The 19,241-nt window shown below is 39.4% G+C and overlaps 1 protein-coding gene across 1 annotated transcript in view; it reads left to right on the top strand.

Moving 5' to 3' along the window:
* The window catches only part of NDFIP2 (Nedd4 family interacting protein 2), a 259,390-nt gene that overhangs the window by 161,099 nt on the left and 79,050 nt on the right, over positions 1-19,241 (top strand). Inside the window, exon 5 of the mRNA XM_053707849.1 lies at positions 14,106-14,230. Coding sequence (XP_053563824.1) covers positions 14,106-14,230 — 125 coding nt within the window. The remainder of the gene's footprint in view (positions 1-14,105; positions 14,231-19,241) is intronic.

Genomic DNA, 19,241 nt, shown 5'->3' with positions numbered 1-19,241 from the left:
TTAATATAAAGTTCTACATATATGTATTGTACTTATATTTGCCATGAGTCAGGTTCATGTATTTCCTTTTGCAGATTGTCAGTTTCATATTTGGGGAAAGTACATTTTAATAAATTTTTTTTCTTACCTGGGGTTTAGTCTTTTTTTCAATTGACTACATTTTCAAATTCCAGGTCTTGGCGCGAGAATTTTCTGGCGTGAAAGGCACATCCGTTTACGCAAGTTTGTCATTTCTGGCGTCATAGTTGACGCCGAGTTCTTCACACAGGGTGTGTCATTAGTGATGCGAGTGTGTCATTTCCGGACATGGTTGGCGGCAAAAAAATTTCAGTTACGTTGTGCGTCATACTTGCCGCCAAATTTTTTTCATTATTTATTACCCCATTGCTTTTTGCCTCTTGCCTTTTTCTTTGTCAGAGGGCTATGCTATTTAGATTTTTTCCCGAAATTGATGATTTTGCTTTATATGTTGTTTTTTCTTTTACATTTTGCAAGATGTCTCAAACTGATCCTGTCTCAGAAGTATCTGTTGGAACTTTGCTGCCTGACATCGGTTCTACCAAAGCCAAGTGCATTTGTTGTAAAATTGTGGAGATTCTATCTCCAAATATCATTTGTATTAGTTGTCATGTTAAACTTTTATATGCAGACAATGGGGCATATGTATCAAGCTCCGAATGGAGCTTGATGCCCCGTGTTTCTGGCGAGCCTGCAGGCTCGCCAGAAACAGCAGTTATGAAGCAGCGGTCACAAAGACCGCTGCTCCATAACCTGTCCACCTGCTCTGAGCAGGCGGACAGACATCGCCGGAAATCATCCCGATCGGGTTGATTGACACCCCCCTGATGGCAGCCTATTGGCCACGAGTTTGCAGGGGGCCGCGTGCACCAGCAGCTCTTGTGAGCTGCTGGTGCAATGCTGAATACGGCAAGCGTATTCCTCACCGTATTCAGCGAAGTCTGGCGGACCTGATCCACACTGTCGGATCAGGTCCGCCAGACTTTAATAAATATGCCCCAATGTGTCCATCAGTAATAGTACATTGCCAGTTGCAGTTCCTTCAACTTCTAATGTACACTATGAATTTTAAAGAATTTGTTACTGATTCTATTCAGAAGGCTTTGTCTGCATTTCCGCCTTCTTATAAACGTAAAAGGTCTTTTAAAACTTCTCATAAAGTTGATGAAATTTCAAATGAATTATCCTCATCTGATGAGGATCTATCTGATTTAGAAGATCCTTCCTCAGATATTGACAAATCTACTTATTTATTTAAAATAGAGTATATTCGTTCTTTGTTAAAAGAAGTGTTAATTACTTTGGATATTGAGGAAGTTAGTCCTCTTGATATTAAAACTAGTAAACGTTTAAATTCTGTTTTTAAACCTTCTGTGGTTACTCCAGAGGTTTTTCCTATTCCTGATGCTATTTCTGAAATGATTTCTAAGGTTCAAGGTTTAAAAAATTGTATCCTTTACCAGCTATTTCATTAGAGATTTGGGAAAAGATCCCAAAAAGTTGATGGGGCTATTTCTACTCTTGCTAAACTTACCACTATTCCTATGGAAGATAGTACTTCTTTTAAAGATCCTTTAGATAGGAAACTTGAATCTTATCTAAGGAAAGCCAATTTATATTCAGGTCATCTTCTTAGGCCTGCAATTTCCTTGGCTGATGTTGCAGCTGCATCAACTTTTTGGTTGGAGAATTTAGCGCAACAAGAATTGGATTCTGACTTATCTAGCATTGTTCGTTTACTGCAACATGCTAATCATTTTATTTGTGATGCTATTTTTGATATTATCAAAATTGATGTTAGATCCATGTCTTTAGCTATTTTAGCTAGAAGAGCTTTGTGGCTTAAATCTTGGAATGCTGATATGACATCTAAGTCTAGATTACCATCTCTTTCTTTCCAAGGTAATAATTTATTTGGTTCTCCGTTGGATTCTATTATTTCAACTGTTACTGGGGGAAAGGGATTTTTTTTGCCTCAGGATAAAAAACCTAAGGCTAAATCTAGGGCTTCTAATCGTTTTCGTTCCTTTCGTCAAAATAAGGAACAAAAACCTACTCCTTCCCCCAAGGAATCTGTTTCCAATTGGAAGCCTTCCTCAAATTGGAATAAATCCAAGCCTTTTAAGAAACCAAAGTCAGCCCCTAAGTCCGCATGGAGGTGCGGCCCTCATTCCAGCTTAGCTGGTAGGGAGCAGATTAAGGTTTTTCAAGGATGTTTGGATAAATTCTGTCCAAAATCAATGGATTCAGAGCATTGTCTCTCAGGGGTACCGAATAGGTTTCAGAGTAAGACCTCCCGTGAGAAGATTTCTTTCATGTAATTAGCAAGAGTCCATGAGCTAGTGACGTATGGGATATACATTCCTACCAGGAGGGGCAAAGTTTCCCAAACCTCAAAATGCCTATAAATACACCCCTCACCACACCCACAAATCAGTTTACAAACTTTGCCTCCTATGGAGGTGGTGAAGTAAGTTTGTGCTAGATTCTACGTTGATATGCGCTCTGCAGCAGGTTGGAGCCCGGTTTTCCTCTCAGCGTGCAGTGAATGTCAGAGGGATGTGAGGAGAGTATTGCCTATTTGAATTCAATGATCTCCTTCTACGGGGTCTATTTCATAGGTTCTCTGTTATCGGTCGTAGAGATTCATCTCTTACCTCCCTTTTCAGATCGACGATATACTCTTATTTATTTACCATTACCTCTGCTGATTTTCGTTTCAGTACTGGTTTGGCTTTCTACAACATGTAGATGAGTGTCCTGGAGTAAGTAAGTCTTATTTTCTGTGACACTCTAAGCTATGGTTGGGCACTTTTTTATAAAGTTCTAAATATATGTATTCAAACATTTATTTGCCTTGACTCAGGATGTTCAACATTCCTTATTTCAGACAGTCAGTTTCATATTTGGGATAATGCATATGAATAAATCAATTTTTTTCTTACCTTCAAAAATTTGACTTTTTTCCTGTGGGCTCGCGGGGGCTGAAAATGCTTCATTTTATTGCGCCATTCTTGGCGCAGACTTTTTTGGCGCAAATTTTTTTTTCTGTTTCCGGCGTCATACGTGTCGCCGGAAGTTGCGTCATTTTTTACGTTCTTTTGCGCCAAAAGTGTTGGCGTTCCGGATGTGGCGTCATTTTTGGCTCCAAAAGCATTTAGGCGCCAAATAATGTGGGCGTAAATTTTGGCGCTAAAAAAAAAAAAAAAATATGGGCGTCACTATTGTTTCCACATTATTTAAGTCTCATTTTTTATTGCTTCTGGTTGCTAGAAGCTTGTTCACTGGCATTTTTTTCCCATTCCTGAAACTGTAATTTAAGGAATTTGATCAATTTTGCTTTATATGTTGTTTTTTCTATTACATATTGCAAGATGTCCCACGTTGAAACTGAGTCAGAAGATACTTCTGGAAAATCACTGCCTGGTGCTGGAGCTACCAAAGCTAAGTGTATCTGCTGTAAACTTATGGTATCTGTTCCTCCAGCTGTTGTTTGTACTGTTTTTTATGACAAACTTGTTAATGCAGATAATATTTTCTTTAGTACTGTTACATTACCTGTTGCTGCTCCGTCAACATCTAATACTCAGAGTGTTCCTGATAACATAAGAGATTTTGTTTCTAAATCCATTAAGAAGGCTATGTCTGTTATTCCTCCTTCTAGTAAACGTAAAAAGTCTTTTAAAAACTTCTCATTTTTCAGATGAATTTTTAAATGAACATCATCATTCTGATTCTGATAATGGTTCTTCTGGTTCAGAGGATTCTGTCTCAGAGGTTGATGCTGATAAATCTTCATATTTATTTAAAATTGAATTTATTCGTTCTTTACTTAAAGAAGTCCTAATTGCATTAGAAATTGAGGATTCTGGTCCTTTTGATACTAAATCTAAACGTTTAGATAAGGTTTTTAAATCTCCTTCTAAACGTTTTAAGCAATTATATCCTGTGCCATCTGACAGATTAGAGTTTTGGGACAAAATCCCTAAGGTTGATGGGGCTGTCTCTACTCTTGCTAAGCGTACTACTATTCCTACGGCAGATGGTACTTCCTTTAAGGATCCTTTTAGATAGGAAAATTGAATCCTTTCTAAGAAAAGCTTACTTGTGTTCAGGTAATCTTCTTAGACCTGCTATATCTTTTAGCGGATGTTGCTGCAGCTGTCAACTTTTGGTTAGAAGCTTTAGCGCAACAAGTAACAGATCAAAATTCTCATAGCATTATTATTCTTCCTCAACATGCTAATAATTTTATTTGTGATGCCATCTTTGATATCATTAGAGTTGATGTCAGGTATATGTCTCTAGCTATTTTAGCTAGAAAGAGCTTTATGGCTTAAAACTTGGAATGCTGATATGTCTTCTAAGTCTACTCTGCTTTCCCTTTCTTTCCAGGGTAATAAATTGTTTGGTTCTCAGTTGGATTCTATTATCTCAACTGTTACTGGAGGGAAAGGAACTTTTTTACCACAGGATAAAAAATCTAAAGGTAAATTTAGGTCTAATAATCGTTTTCGTTCCTTTCGTCACAACATGGAACAAAAACCTGATCCTTCATCCTCAGGAGCGGTATCAGTTTGGAAACCATCTCCAGTCTGGAATAAATCCAAGCCTTTTAGAAAATCAAAGCCAGCTCCTACGTCCACATGAAGGTGCGGCCCTCATTCCAGCTCAGCTGGTAGGGGGCAGATTACGTTTTTTCAAAGAAATTTGGATCTATTCCGTTCACAATCTTTGGATTCAGAACATTGTTTCAGAAGGGTACAGAATTGGCTTCAAGATAAGGCCTCCTGCAAAGGGATTTTTTCTTTCCCGTGTCCCAGTAAACCCAGCGAAGGCTCAAGCATTTCTGAAAATGTGTTTCAGATCTAGAGTTGGCTGGAGTAATTATGCCAGTTCCAGTTTCTGGAACAGGGACTGGGGTTTTATTCAAATCTCTTCATTGTACCAAAGAAGGAGAATTCCTTCAGACCAGTTCTGGATCTAAAAATATTGAATCATTATGTAAGGATACCAACATTCAAAATGGTAACTGTAAGGACTATCCTGCCTTTTGTTCAGCAAGGGCATTATATGTCTACAATAGATTTACAGGATGCATATCTGCATATTCCGATTCATCCAGATCACTATCAGTTTCTGAGATTCTCTTTCCTAGACAAGCATTATCAGTTTGTGGCTCTGCCGTTTGGCCTAGCTACAGCTCCAAGAATTTTTACAAAGGTTCTCGGTGCCCTTCTGTCTGTAATCAGAGAACAGGGTATTGTGGTATTTCCTTATTTGGACGATATCTTGGTACTTGCTCAGTCTTCACATTTAGCAGAATCTCATACGAATCGACTTGTGTTGTTCTTCAACATCATGGTTGGAGGATCAATTTACCAAAAAGTTCATTGATTCCTCAGACACAACCTTTTTAGGTTTCCAGATAGATCAGTGTCCATGACTCTATCTTTGACAGACAAGAGGACGTCTAAAATTGATATCAGTTTTTCGAAACCTTCAGTCACAATCATTTCCCTTCGGTAGCCTTATGCATGGAAATTCTAGGTCTATGACTGCTGCATCGGACGCGATCCCCTTTGCTCGTTTTCACATGCGGCCTCTTCAGCTCTGTATGCTGAACCAGTGGTGCAGGGATTACACAAAGATATCTCAATTAATATCTTTAAAACCGATTGTACGACACTCTCTGACGTGGTGGACAGATCACCATTGTTTAGTTCAGGGGGCTTCTTTTGTTCTTTCGACCTGGACTGTAATTTCAACAGATGCAAGTCTTACAGGTTGGGGAGCTGTGTGGGGGTCTCTGACAGCACAAGGGGTTTGGGGAATCTCCAGGAGGTGAGATTACCGATCAATATTTGGAACTCCGTGCAATTTTCAGAGCTCTTCAGTCTTGGCCTCTTCTAAAGAGAGAATCGTTCATTTGTTTTCAGACAGACAATGTCACAACTGTGGCATACATCAATCATCAAGGAGGGACTCACAGTCCTCTGGCTATGAAAGAAGTATCTCAAATTCTGGTATGGGCGGAATCCAGCTCCTGTCTAGTTTCTGCGGTTCATATCCCAGGTATAGACAATTGGGAAGCGGATTATCTCAGTCGCCAAACGTTACATCCGGGCGAATGGTCTCTTCACCCAGAGGTATTTCTTCAGATTGTTCAAATGTGGGGACTTCCAGAAATACATTTGATGGCCTCTCATCTAAACAAGAAACTTCCCAGGTATCTGTCCAGATCCAGGGATCCTCAAGTGGTAGCAGTGAATGCATTGTCACTTCCTTGGAAGTATCATCCTGCCTATATCTTTCCGCCTCTAGTTCTTCTTCCAAGAGTAATCTCCAAGATTCTGAAGGAATGCTCGTTTGTTCTACGCGATTCCCTTTGCTCGTTTTTCACATTTGACCTCTCCAGCTTTGTATGCTGAATCAATGGTGCCGGGATTATACAAATATATCACAATTAATATCCTTAAATCCCAATGTTCGACACTCTCTGACGTGGTGGTTAAATCACCAGCGCTTAGTTCAAGGGGCCTCTTTTGTTCGGCCAACCTGGACTGTGATCACAACAAATGCTAGTCTTTCAGGTTGGGGAGCTGTCTGGGGATCTCTGACAGCACAAGGGGTTTGGAAATCTCAAGAGGCGAGATTACCAATCAATATTTTAGAACTCCGTGCTTTTCTCAGAGCTCTTCAGTTTTGGCCTCTGTTGAAGAGAGAACCATTCATTTGTTTTCAGACAGACAATATCACAACAGTGGCATTTGTCAATCATCGGGTCGGGACTCACAGTCCTCAAGCTACGAAAGAAGTATCTCGGATACTTGCGTGGGCGGAATCCAGCTCCTGTCTAATTTCTGCGGTTCATATCCCTGGTAGCTCCAGCATGGCCTCACAGGTTATGGTATGCGGATCTTGTCCGGATGGCCTCTTGCCAACCGTGGACTCTTCCGTTAAGACCAGACCTTCTGTCACAAGGTCCTTTTTTCCATCAGGATCTCAAATCCTTAAATTTAAAGGTATGGAGATTGAACGCTTGATTCTTAGTCAAAGAGGTTTCTCTGACTCTGTGATTAATACTATGTTACAGGCTCGTAAATCTGTATATAGGGAGATATATTATAGAGTCTGGAAGACTTATATTTCTTGGTGTCTTTCTCATCATTTTTCCTGGCATTCTTTTAGAATTCCGAGAATTTTACAGTTTTCTTCAGGATGGTTTGGATAAAGGTGTGTCTGCAAGTTCCTTGAAAGGACAAATCTCTGCTCTTTCTGTTCTTTTTCACAGAAAGATTGCTAATCTTCCTGATATTCATTGTTTTGTACAAGCTTTGGTTCGTATAAAACCTGTTATTAAGTCAATTTCTCCTCCTTGGAGTTTGAATTTGGTTCTGAGGGCTCTTCAAGCTCCTCCGTTTGAACCTATGCATTCATTGGACATTAAATTACTTTCTTGGAAAGTTTTGTTCCTTTTGGCTATCTCTTCTGCCAGAAGAGTTTCTGAATTATCTGCTCTTTCTTGTGAGTCTCCTTTTCTGATTTTTCACCAGGATAAGGCGGTGTTGCGAACTTCTTTTAAATTTTTACCTAAGGTTGTGAATTCCAACAACATTAGTAGAGAAATTTTGGTTCCTTCATTATGTCCTAATCCTAAGAATTCTAAGGAGAAATCATTGCATTCTTTGGATGTAGTTAGAGCTTTGAAATATTATGTTGAAGCTACTAAGAATTTCCGAAAGACTTCTAGTCTATTTGTTATCTTTTCCGGTTCTAGGAAAGGTCAGAAGGCCTCTGCCATTTCCTTGGCATCTTGGTTGAAATCTTTAATTCATCATGCTTATGTCGAGTCGGGTAAAACTCCGCCTCAAAGGATTACAGCTCATTCTACTAGGTCAGTTTCTACTTCCTGGGCGTTTAGGAATGAAGCTTCAGTTGATCGGATTTGCAAAGCAGCAACTTGGTCTTCTTTGCATACTTTTACTAAATTCTACCATTTTGATGTGTTTTCTTCTTCTGAAGCTGTCTTTGGTAGAAAAGTACTTCAGGCAGCTGTTTCAGTTTGAATCTTCTGCTTATATTTTCTGTTTTTCTTTTCATTATGAGAATAACTTATATTTTGGTTGTGGATTATTTTGTCAATGGAAAATGGCTGTTGTTTATTTTTATCCCTCCCTCTCTAGTGACTCTTGAGTGGAGTTCCACATCTTGGGTATTGATATCCCAGACATCACTAGCCCATGGACTCTTGCCAATTACATGAAAGAAAACATAATTTATGTAAGAATTTACCTGATAAATTAATTTCTTTCATATTGGCAAGAGTCCAAGAGGCCCACCCTTTTTATGTTGGTTATGATTTTTGTATAAAGCACAATTATTTCCAAATTCTTTGTTGATGCTTTTTACTCCTTTCTTTATCACCCCCACTACTTGGCTATTCGTTAAACCTGAATTGTGGGTGTGGTGAGGGGTTGTATATTTAGGCATTTTGAGGTTTGGGAAACCTTTGCCCCTCCTGGTAGATTGTATATCCCATACGTCACTAGCTCATGGACTCTTGGCCAATATGAAAGAAATTAATTTATCAGGTAAATTCTTACATAAATTATGTTTTTTCTGTTTCCAACTTTGAAGGTCCTTTCTTATATTTTGTAATAAGGGTAGGTAGTTTAAGGAAAATCACAGGGATTTAGTTTCTGCAATTTGTATTCCAAGATATTTTATGGACTAAGAGTTGTCCTTTTAAAAGACATTTTTATTGTATAAATGAAGCAGGGTTATTTAAGCTAAGGATTTCTGATTTGGTTGTGTTAACTTTGAAATATACTTGCCAACATTTAAACTAATTTTTCAGCTGTTTCATGACGAACCAATAGGTATAAAAATGAAAACTGTAGAAATCCTTCTGGATATAAATAAGCAGTATATCAAGCTTATAAACAAAACTTTATAGGTACACAACACTTTAAGATTATTTAAAATGTTGAATTATGTGCAAACCATCTTTGCAATAGACTTTATTTCCTACTTTCCTGCTGTAATTTTATATTAAACTTTGCGGGGTTTAAATTCTGAGAATTTGAAGTGCTCACTGCAGACTTTGTAAGTGTAATTTTGCTGCATATCATCAGAGGTTATGGAAATAGGAGTATATGGTAGATCCATGAAAGGTAGCAAAAGACAAGTCCCTGAGACCGATTATAGAGGGTTTATGGAAAAATATCCCATGAGGTGAGCTATTGGGGTTTGGGACTATTTGCCTCCTCCTAGTGGTAGAGAAGGGTAATTCCTACGATTAAAGGGACAGTCTAAACAAAAATTGTTATTGTTTAAAAAGATAGATAACGCCTTTACTACCCATTCTCCAGCTTCACACAACCAACATTGTTATATTTATATACTTTATAACATTTATAATATGAAAGGATAATCCAGCAATCCTCAGGAGGTGCGCTGCTGTATAATAGGTCTGTTCCGGTGGGCTTAGTGCAGAGGCTGCGCTCCCCAAATGAGCTCCCAACGGAATCCTAGATGTGCAAAAAGATAGAGAGGCGCCAGACCCATAAAACAGTATCGTTTTGGTGAGAGGGAATATGTACAGATAAAAGTCCCCCCTAAGAGTGAATACTCACAATAGTGGCGGCACTTTCAGCGTGCCTTACACCGCAAGTCGGGACCGTTGAGAGTCGCCCGACAGACACCCCCAGGCAGATGACGTCACCGTCAATGCACCAATATGCTGTAGGCAGTATCGGTCTGTAGGATCTCCTTGAACTCAGCTGGAACTAGCGGCATTCAGTATCACCATAGGAGTGTGCCAACGAGTACCTTGTTAGCGGTCAATGAACAGGTATTCAAACAACAGGAGCACGTAAGGTGAAAGTAAAATCTTGGTTTATTGTTAATAAAAACAAACTGCAACGCGTTTCTCGGTCACAGTGCCGTTTCATCAGCCTGTCATGTTCCTTGTTCAGAGGAGAATTGCCTGGTATTTCGGGGCTGAACTGACCATGTCGGCGGGATCAGACTGATATACTACAGGAAAGTTTTCCTCTGTGAAAAGCACAATTGGGCAGAAAGAAGCTACTACCAGGTGGCAACCGGGCCATAGAACAAGCTATTGATGCTGCTGTTCGTTCCTGGCAGACTGCTTCTCATTCTGTTTTGCATATGTAAATATGACCCTGGGGATAGTCTCCCTAAGGGTGATGGGGGAAACCAGACGTGGACTCCTTGCCCAATGTGCTTAGAGGGATATGGCTGCACCTCACTGACGAGGCCCAAAGGAGGCCGAAACGATCGTCTGGGGTTGTCATGTTCCTTGTTCAGAGGAGAATTGCCTGGTATTTCGGCGCTGAACTGACCATGTCGGCGGGATTAGACTGATATACTACAGGAAAGTTTTCCTCTGTGAAAAGCACAATTGGGCAGAAAGAAGCTACTACCAGGTGGCAACCGGGCCATAGAACAAGCTATTGATGCTGCTGCTCGTTCCTGGCAGACTGCTTCTCATTCTGTTTTGCATATGTAAATATGACCCTGGGGATAGTCTCCCTAAGGGTGATGGGGGGAAACCAGACGTGGACTCCTTACCCAATGTGCTTAGAGGGATATGGCTGCACCTCACTGACGAGGCCCAAAGGAGGCCGAAACGATCGTCTGGGGTTGTCATGTTCCTTGTTCAGAGGAGAATTGCCTGGTATTTCGGGGCTGAACTGACCATGTCGGCGGGATCAGACTGATATACTACAGGAAAGTTTTCCTCTGTGAAAAGCACAATTGGGCAGAAAGAAGCTACTACCAGGTGGCAACCGGGCCATAGAACAAGCTATTGATGCTGCTGTTCGTTCCTGGCAGACTGCTTCTCATTCTGTTTTGCATATGTAAATATGACCCTGGGGATAGTCTCCCTAAGGGTGATGGGGGAAACCAGACGTGGACTCCTTGGCCAATGTGCTTAGAGGGATATGGCTGCACCTCACTGACGAGGCCCAAAGGAGGCCGAAACGATCATCTGGGGTTGTCATGTTCCTTGTTCAGAGGAGAATTGCCTGGTATTTCGGGGCTGAACTGACCATGTCGGCGGGATCAGACTGATATACTACAGGAAAGTTTTCCTCTGTGAAAAGCACAATTGGGCAGAAAGAAGCTACTACCAGGTGGCAACCGGGCCATAGAACAAGCTATTGATGCTGCTGTTCGTTCCTGGCAGACTGCTTCTCATTCTGTTTTGCATATGTAAATATGACCCTGGGGATAGTCTCCCTAAGGGTGATGGGGGAAACCAGACGTGGACTCCTTGCCCAATGTGCTTAGAGGGATATGGCTGCACCTCATTGACGAGGCCCAAAGGAGGCCGAAACGATCGTCTGGGGTTGTCATGTTCCTTGTTCAGAGGAGAATTGCCTGGTATTTCGGGGCTGAACTGACCATGTCGGCGGGATCAGACTGATATACTACAGGAAAGTTTTCCTCTGTGAAAAGCACAATTGGGCAGAAAGAAGCTACTACCAGGTGGCAACCGGGCCATAGAACAAGCTATTGATGCTGCTGTTCGTTCCTGGCAGACTACTTCTCATTCTGTTTTGCATATGTAAATATGACCCTGGGGATAGTCTCCCTAAGGGTGATGGGGGAAACCAGACGTGGACTCCTTGGCCAATGTGCTTAGAGGGATATGGCTGCACCTCACTGACGAGGCCCAAAGGAGGCCAAAACGATCGTCTGGGGTTGTCATGTTCCTTGTTCAGAGGAGAATTGCCTGGTATTTCGGGGCTGAACTGACCATGTCGGCGGGATCAGACTGATATACTACAGGAAAGTTTTCCTCTGTGAAAAGCACAATTGGGCAGAAAGAAGCTACTACCAGGTGGCAACCGGGCCATAGAACAAGCTATTGATGCTGCTGTTCGTTCCTGGCAGACTGCTTCTCATTCTGTTTTGCATATGTAAATATGACCCTGGGGATAGTCTCCCTAAGGGTGATGGGGGAAACCAGACGTGGACTCCTTGCCCAATGTGCTTAGAGGGATATGGCTGCACCTCACTGACGAGGCCCAAAGGAGGCCGAAACGATCGTCTGGGGTTGTCATGTTCCTTGTTCAGAGGAGAATTGCCTGGTATTTTGGGGCTGAACTGACCATGTCGGCGGGATCAGACTGATATACTACAGGAAAGTTTTCCTCTGTGAAAAGCACAATTGGGCAGAAAGAAGCTACTACCAGGTGGCAACCGGGCCATAGAACAATCTATTGATGCTGCTGTTCGTTCCTGGCAGACTGCTTCTCATTCTGTTTTGCATATGTAAATATGACCCTGGGGATAGTCTCCCTAAGGGTGATGGGGGAAACCAGACGTGGACTCCTTGCCCAATGTGCTTAGAGGGATATGGCTGCACCTCTCTGACGAGGCCCAAAGGAGGCCGAAACGATCGTCTGGGGTTGTCATGTTCCTTGTTCAGAGGAGAATTGCCTGGTATTTCGGGGCTGAACTGACCATGTCGGCGGGATCAGACTGATATACTACAGGAAAGTTTTCCTCTGTGAAAAGCACAATTGGGCAGAAAGAAGCTACTACCAGGTGGCAACCGGGCCATAGAACAAGCTATTGATGCTGCTGTTCGTTCCTGGCAGACTGCTTCTCATTCTGTTTTGCTTATTTTAAAGTTAGCACAATACAGTACTAAATGCAAGTCAATAGATAATAAATAAATAAAACTCATGTTATCAGGGGGCTGTCAGAAGATGCTTAGATACAAGTTAATCACAGAGGTAAAAAGTGTATTAATATAACTGTGTTGGTTATGCAAAACTGGGGAATGGGTAATAAAGGGATTATCTATCTTTTAAAACAATAAGAATTCTATTGTAGACTGTCCCTTTAAGAGATCATGGACTCAAATCACCTGTATGAAAGAAATAAAATGTTCTAGATTATTACAAGATTTACATTAAAAATACTTTCTTATGTTGTTCAAGAAGGTAAAATGCATAATCGGCCCAATTCTACTCCAGTGATTGGACTGTACCCATGGATACAGGTTTATTTGCATCCTCTTCTGCAGTGCCTCAAAAGCATACTGTTGACTGTATATTTCAAGTAATTTACAGGGATTAAACATTATTTAAGAAAGGGATTTGTTAAAAAAAAAAAAAAAGATCTAACCATATAGAACATTTTATTTACTAGACTGTAATAATAGAAAATGCAAGCAGAGCAGCTTATTTTCTGTTAAAAGGGACACTGAACCCACATTTTTTTCTTTCTTGATTCAGATAGAGCATGCAATTTTAAGCAACTTTCTAATTTACTCCTATTATCACTTTTCTTCAGTCTCTTGCTATCTTTATTTGAAAAGCAAGAATGTAAGTTTACAAGCCAGCCCATTTTTGGTTCACAACCTGGATTGTTCTTGCTGATTGGTGGGTAAATGTCATCCACAATTAAACAAGTGTTGTCTAGGGTACTGAACCAAAATTTGGCTGGCTCCTTAGCTTTGATGCCTTCTTTTTCAAATAAAGATAGCAAGAGAATGAAGAAAAATTGATAATAAGAGTAAATTAGAAAGCTGCTTAAATGTCATGCTGTATCTGAATCATGAAATAATAAGATTTAAGACACTTTCCAATTTACTTCCATTATTACATTTTGCAGTCTTTTTATATTCACACTTCTGGGGAATAGGCTCCCACTGAGCATGTGCGCAAGCTCACTGGGTATACGTATACTAGTCTGTCATTGGCTGATGTCTGTCACATGATACAGGGTGCCGGAAAATGGAAGAAAAAATTAATTTGAAAGATAAAAATCTGCTTATTTGAAATTCAGAGCGTAGGTGTTTTAGCATTATCTTTTTATTATGCACTTATTTATTGTTTAATTCTATTGTATTAAGTGGTCCTTTAACTACCTGTATATGAGCACATGCTTATTGCACTATATGGGGAGGAGCTGAAAATAATTATATACGGGTATTTAAGCAGAAATAAAATATTGCTCTCGGGCAGTTTTTTTTAAAGAAATGTTGTTTGCATGTTTACCATATAATTCTTTTTGTAATGGCATCTCCCTTCTATTTTTAGTGGCATTCATTTTCAACTGGATTGGATTTTGTTTATCCTTCTGCATAACAAATACAATTGCTGGTAGATATGGAGCAATCTGTGGTTTTGGCCTATCATTGATAAAATGGATTCTGATTGTGAGGGTAAGTTAATTAGTTCTATTTTTCATGTTAGACTGTGAGAATTGCAGAAAAAAGTAGCCTGAGAATAATATGTATTTTTATAGTTATATTATTAATTTATTTTAAATATTGACAAAATAAGTCAGATGCCATTTTGTTGTAACGTAACTTATTTACATTTAAAAGCCCATTCCCCTTATTGCAGTGCTTTCCAAACTGTGTGTCGTGACACAGTGTGTCAGCAGCAGTGTGTAAGTGTGTCCCTGGTTCAGCACAAAAATTTTTTTAATGTAAAATTAGTTTTTTTGGTTTCCGATTTTCCCCCTGCCTGCTACGCATATCACGTGGTTGACATGTGATTGATACCTAGTGGGTCACAGATCAACTTTACCTATTGGCACAGCTCATCCGGGACTGAAACTATTCCCATTGGTGGCTTTGGCGGCACTTTGGCTCCTGACTGCACGTGTAGTCAGTGAGTGGGACAGCAGTGTGTTTGCAGCGTGGGCAGTGGTCAGTCAAACTCATGGAGTTCTGAGGGTGGCAGCTTAAACGCTGAGCTGAAGTCAGAAGTCAGTGGGATTTTTTTGCAGCTAGCTCCCAGTAGTGCATTGCTGCTCCTGCTCTTGATATATGGATAGGAAGTGGAAGCTTACAAATGCTTGATGATGAAATGCGAGTGTCTTTAGCTAATATTACACCAAATATTCAGAAACTGTGTTCATCCCATCAACCTCATACATCCCATTAAAATAGTAAGAAGCTATTGGTGTTAGTAAACTTTTTTTTAATTCTTGCACATACTTACATACTGTTACTTGTAAATGCATTTCTTATTATATAATTTATGTATGTGTCCGTATCTCTTTTAAAACAAGTTAGTTTAACCTCCTGTTTGCTGGTACAACTGAATAACTGTGTCGCAAAATGATGTAGGTCTACAAAGTGTGTCACCAACATGAAAAGTTTGGAATGCTCTGCCTTATTGTAGCTATTCTGCTTAGGCCAGTTCTAGTCCCTTTAGTGGTATCTTATGCAATACAGAATTTCCTGAATGGCATTGTGGCTTCTTGGAATGTGTCTTACTCGCATCAAAAATGTTGCAGGAAGTATGTTTATAGTGGTAATATTGTTTTCTTAACTCCTTGCTTGCCTTATGCTTCACAGGCATTCAAAGTGTTAACTGTCAGTAATAAAAATAATAATAATTAAAATGTTAACATTATTTATTGTTATGAATAATAATAACAATAATAATGAAATAAACAGCCAGTGTAGCCCTTACCCCTAGCAAGAAGCTCTTTTACTATGAGTAGATATGGGAGGATAACAGTATTATGCAGTTGGATCTGCTGCACAGCTTTGCCAGGCTCATGATTTTGGCTGAGAAAAATTTCTACAGACAGTGAGATTTGTGGCTTCACCACAACCATTAGTACCAATAAAATTAGCCCACAATGAGACAAGTTATATGACCAACTTATTGCTGGTATGCTGCTCTCTACCTCAAATCTTTTTCAAAGGTATTTTAAATTCATAATTTTTTTTGCAAAACTGCTAAATTTTTATTTTCAAAGATTGTTTTTCCAGATATTTTGGTTTTGCTGAACAGACTGTGGGAACATGTCAGAAGTAGTATTTGCCACTGCAAATGGATTATTTCTTGTTATGTATGTAATACCCCTATCTTACCACTGGGTGGCACTGTTAGTGCATATTTAGCTCAGATTTAGTTTTTCTGTGTCATTTTATAAATATCAATTGAACCTATGTACTTAATGCCAGTCTAGAAGAACAGTGTAAGGTGTGCTTAGGGAAAAAAAACGTTGTTTTTTTGTTTGTTTTTTAAATATACATTAACTTTAAAGTATTTGATTATATAGTTTAGCATAAATGGAAATAATTATTTTTTCCCTCTTGTAATTGGGTTACATATAATAACATTGTGTAGTATTTATTATTGGAACCTTGGTTTGATTTATTTCTTCTGACAAACTAACACAATTGTATTTCTTTATTGATTTATTTTTTATCATTTTCAAGTCCCTGCCTATTGTCTCCAGCTACCACTTAGGCTGCAAGCTGTCTAGGGAGCAGGGCCCTGTAACATTATTTGTCTTTATTTATTGTGCACCCATGTAGTCCTGTGGAATCTGTTGGTGCGTTACAAATAAATATAATGATGATAATGATAATGCAGTGGTCTTCTCAGGACCTATTTAGGGCTAGATTACAAGTGGATCGCTAATTTATCGCGTGCCCGCAAACGGGCAAATTTGCTAGTTTGCGGGCGCTCGATACATAATCAGCCATTACAAGTTGCTGGTTATTTAGTGCATCTAAAATTAGATCAGAACCCAGGTTAATTTTAGAAATGTGCCCCAAATTCCCCCAAAATACAGCAGTTTGTATTTTATTTAAAAAAAAAAAAATTGTACCATTTTTATTTTTTAAGAAAATAACTGCACCAGGCAGTTTTTGGGAGCGAAAGTTGGCATGTGGGGGTGTTAGAGAAAAAGTAGCACTGTAAAGTGCCTTTACATTGCAGTCTATAAGAACAGTGTGTTCCCAGTAAATTATATATGTATATGCGTATACACATATTAACACATAACTATATATGTATAAAAGCATATACATATATATTTACAATTTGTTGCCATCGCTGCGCTACTTACCCCCTTTGTTGTGCTTTGGTTCTGTGCCGTGTATGACGGTATCAGAACGAGGCTCCCATTGGTGCCAATGGAAGTGTGCTCTTGTGAGCACAAGGCTTCCCAGCAATGCTGGCATTCGCATTGCTGTCAACTTTTAATACTAGCGCACATTAGCGTGTGTTGGTATTACTCAGTGGAGCGATATTTAGCACTCCACTTGTAATCTGGCCCTTATTGGGCACACCACCCAGTTGATTTTGCTGACAACCCAACTTAAATTAAAGCCAATATTAATGGGCCATAATAGTAAAAAAATTACTTGCTTTAATTTGTATGTAATTGTAATGTTAAGACTGGTTTATCTATCTACTAACCAGTGGTTGATAAATGATTTAAAGTCAGCAAATCTAAGGACCAGATCACCCATTTATAGGAGCCAGTGTGGATATCTGTGCTCACTCACTTAGTAGAAATTCAAATCTTAAAGGGACATTAAAAGCTTTGTTATTTTTTACTTTATACATTTCTATGGTGATTTTAATTAAAATTGTGAATAAGGAATTTAAGAGGGCCTTCCATTCCCTGCTAATTCTCCCTGCTGTGTCAGTCCCCCAGGTAGAGATGATAAAAAGGCATCCGCCTGCCCCAAAGACTCTTCAAGAGTGTGTTTCTGCCATGTTACAGTTGCTCATGAAATAAATATTTAAAGGGACAGTGTACTGTAAAATTGGTTTCCCCTTAAAGGGACACTGAACCCAATTTGTTTCTTGATTCAGATAGAGCATACAATTTTTTTTTTTTTTTATATATATATATCATTTTATTTATGTCCAACAATGAGTACAGATTCCATAATAAGAAAGCAACATAATATTACAATTCACCGGTACAAGGAGACATAAAGTAAAAGAAAAAATAACAAAGAAAAGAAGACAATAACAGTCATAAAAGAAAAAAATGTATATTACATATCATATACCTAATTGGCTGAACTAACCAGTCTGTCTTTCTTTAGTAACTCAATGTTGGAATTTTTCTTTTTTCCCTCCTCTTCCACCCTGTTAAAACCAAGGAGAAAAAAAAAAGGGGGAAAAAAAGGGGTTAAGGAGAAGGAAGGGAAATTTTTTTTTAAAAAAAGGGGGGGGGGGGGGGAAATTCTCGAATTACACTAACCCACATCGGATCACCAGATACCTAGTAATACTAACTCTGAGTTCTTAAATGGAGAGATCAAATAATCGATTTCTCTTTCAGGGAAAATCTTAATAAATGGCGCCCATTTATGAAAACATTTCTTTACGTCACGTTCGTTATCTATATTGGTGTTTTTCTGTTCTAAGACACATTGTTTCTTTAGGTGATTCCTAATTTCTGAAATAGTTGGTATCGCCCTCAGTTTCCATTTCTTACATATCCGATATCTGGTAGCTAAGATAGATAAGTTGACTAATTTTTCATTAGGCTGACGTTCCTCTCCAGGCCTCAGACAAAATATAATCTGAAGCAAAGAGAGGGCTATCAGCTCAATTTTAAGTATATTCTTAAGCCAATATTCCAGCTTACTCCATAGATTTCTCATTCTAGGACAAAACCAAAACATGTGTATTAAATCCGCAGCTAAGTAAGAACATCTAGGACATTTATCAAATTCAGAGTTTCGGACTCTAAGGTCTCTCTCCGGGGTGAAGTATGCCCTATGCAGAAGTTTCAGGTGAGCATCTCGCCAGTTAGAGGAAAGAGTTGTTTTTATTACCTTATTCAATGAAAGTTGAATAATTTTAGGTTCTATATTACTGTATGGAATTAAATTATTCATGTGTAGTCTCCTCAATCAGCTCGTGACTGCACGTGTAGTCAGTGAGTGGGACAGCAGTGTGTTTGCAGCGTGGGCAGTGGTCAGTCAAAGTCATGGAGCTCTGAGGGCGGCAGCTTAAACGCTGAGCTGAAGTCAGAAGTCGAAGTGTTTTTTTTTTTGCAGCTAGCTCCCAGTAGTGCATTGCTGCTCCTGCTCTTGATATATGGTTGATGATGAAATGTGCGTGCCTTTATCTTATATTCCACTAAATATTCAGAAACTGTGTTCATCCCACCAACCTCATACATCCCATTAAAATAGTAAGTAGCTATTGGTGTTATAAAACTTTTTTAATTCTTGCACATACTTACATACTGTTACTTGTAAATACATTTCGTTATTATATACCGTATTTTTCGCTCCATAAGACGCACTTTTCCCCCCCCTCAATAGTAAGGGGAAATGTCTGTGCGTCTTATGGAGCGAATGTGTGTGTGCCCTGGAACTAAATCGCCAAGTGCAGGGACAATGTTCCCTCTAGTGAGCGCAGCAGCGCATTGATTTGATTTACACCGCGCAC

Source organism: Bombina bombina, chromosome 3 (assembly GCF_027579735.1).
Source record: "Bombina bombina isolate aBomBom1 chromosome 3, aBomBom1.pri, whole genome shotgun sequence".
In the NCBI taxonomy this organism is placed as follows: domain Eukaryota; kingdom Metazoa; phylum Chordata; class Amphibia; order Anura; family Bombinatoridae; genus Bombina; species Bombina bombina.
This window is presented reverse-complemented; position numbering and strand designations above follow the sequence as displayed.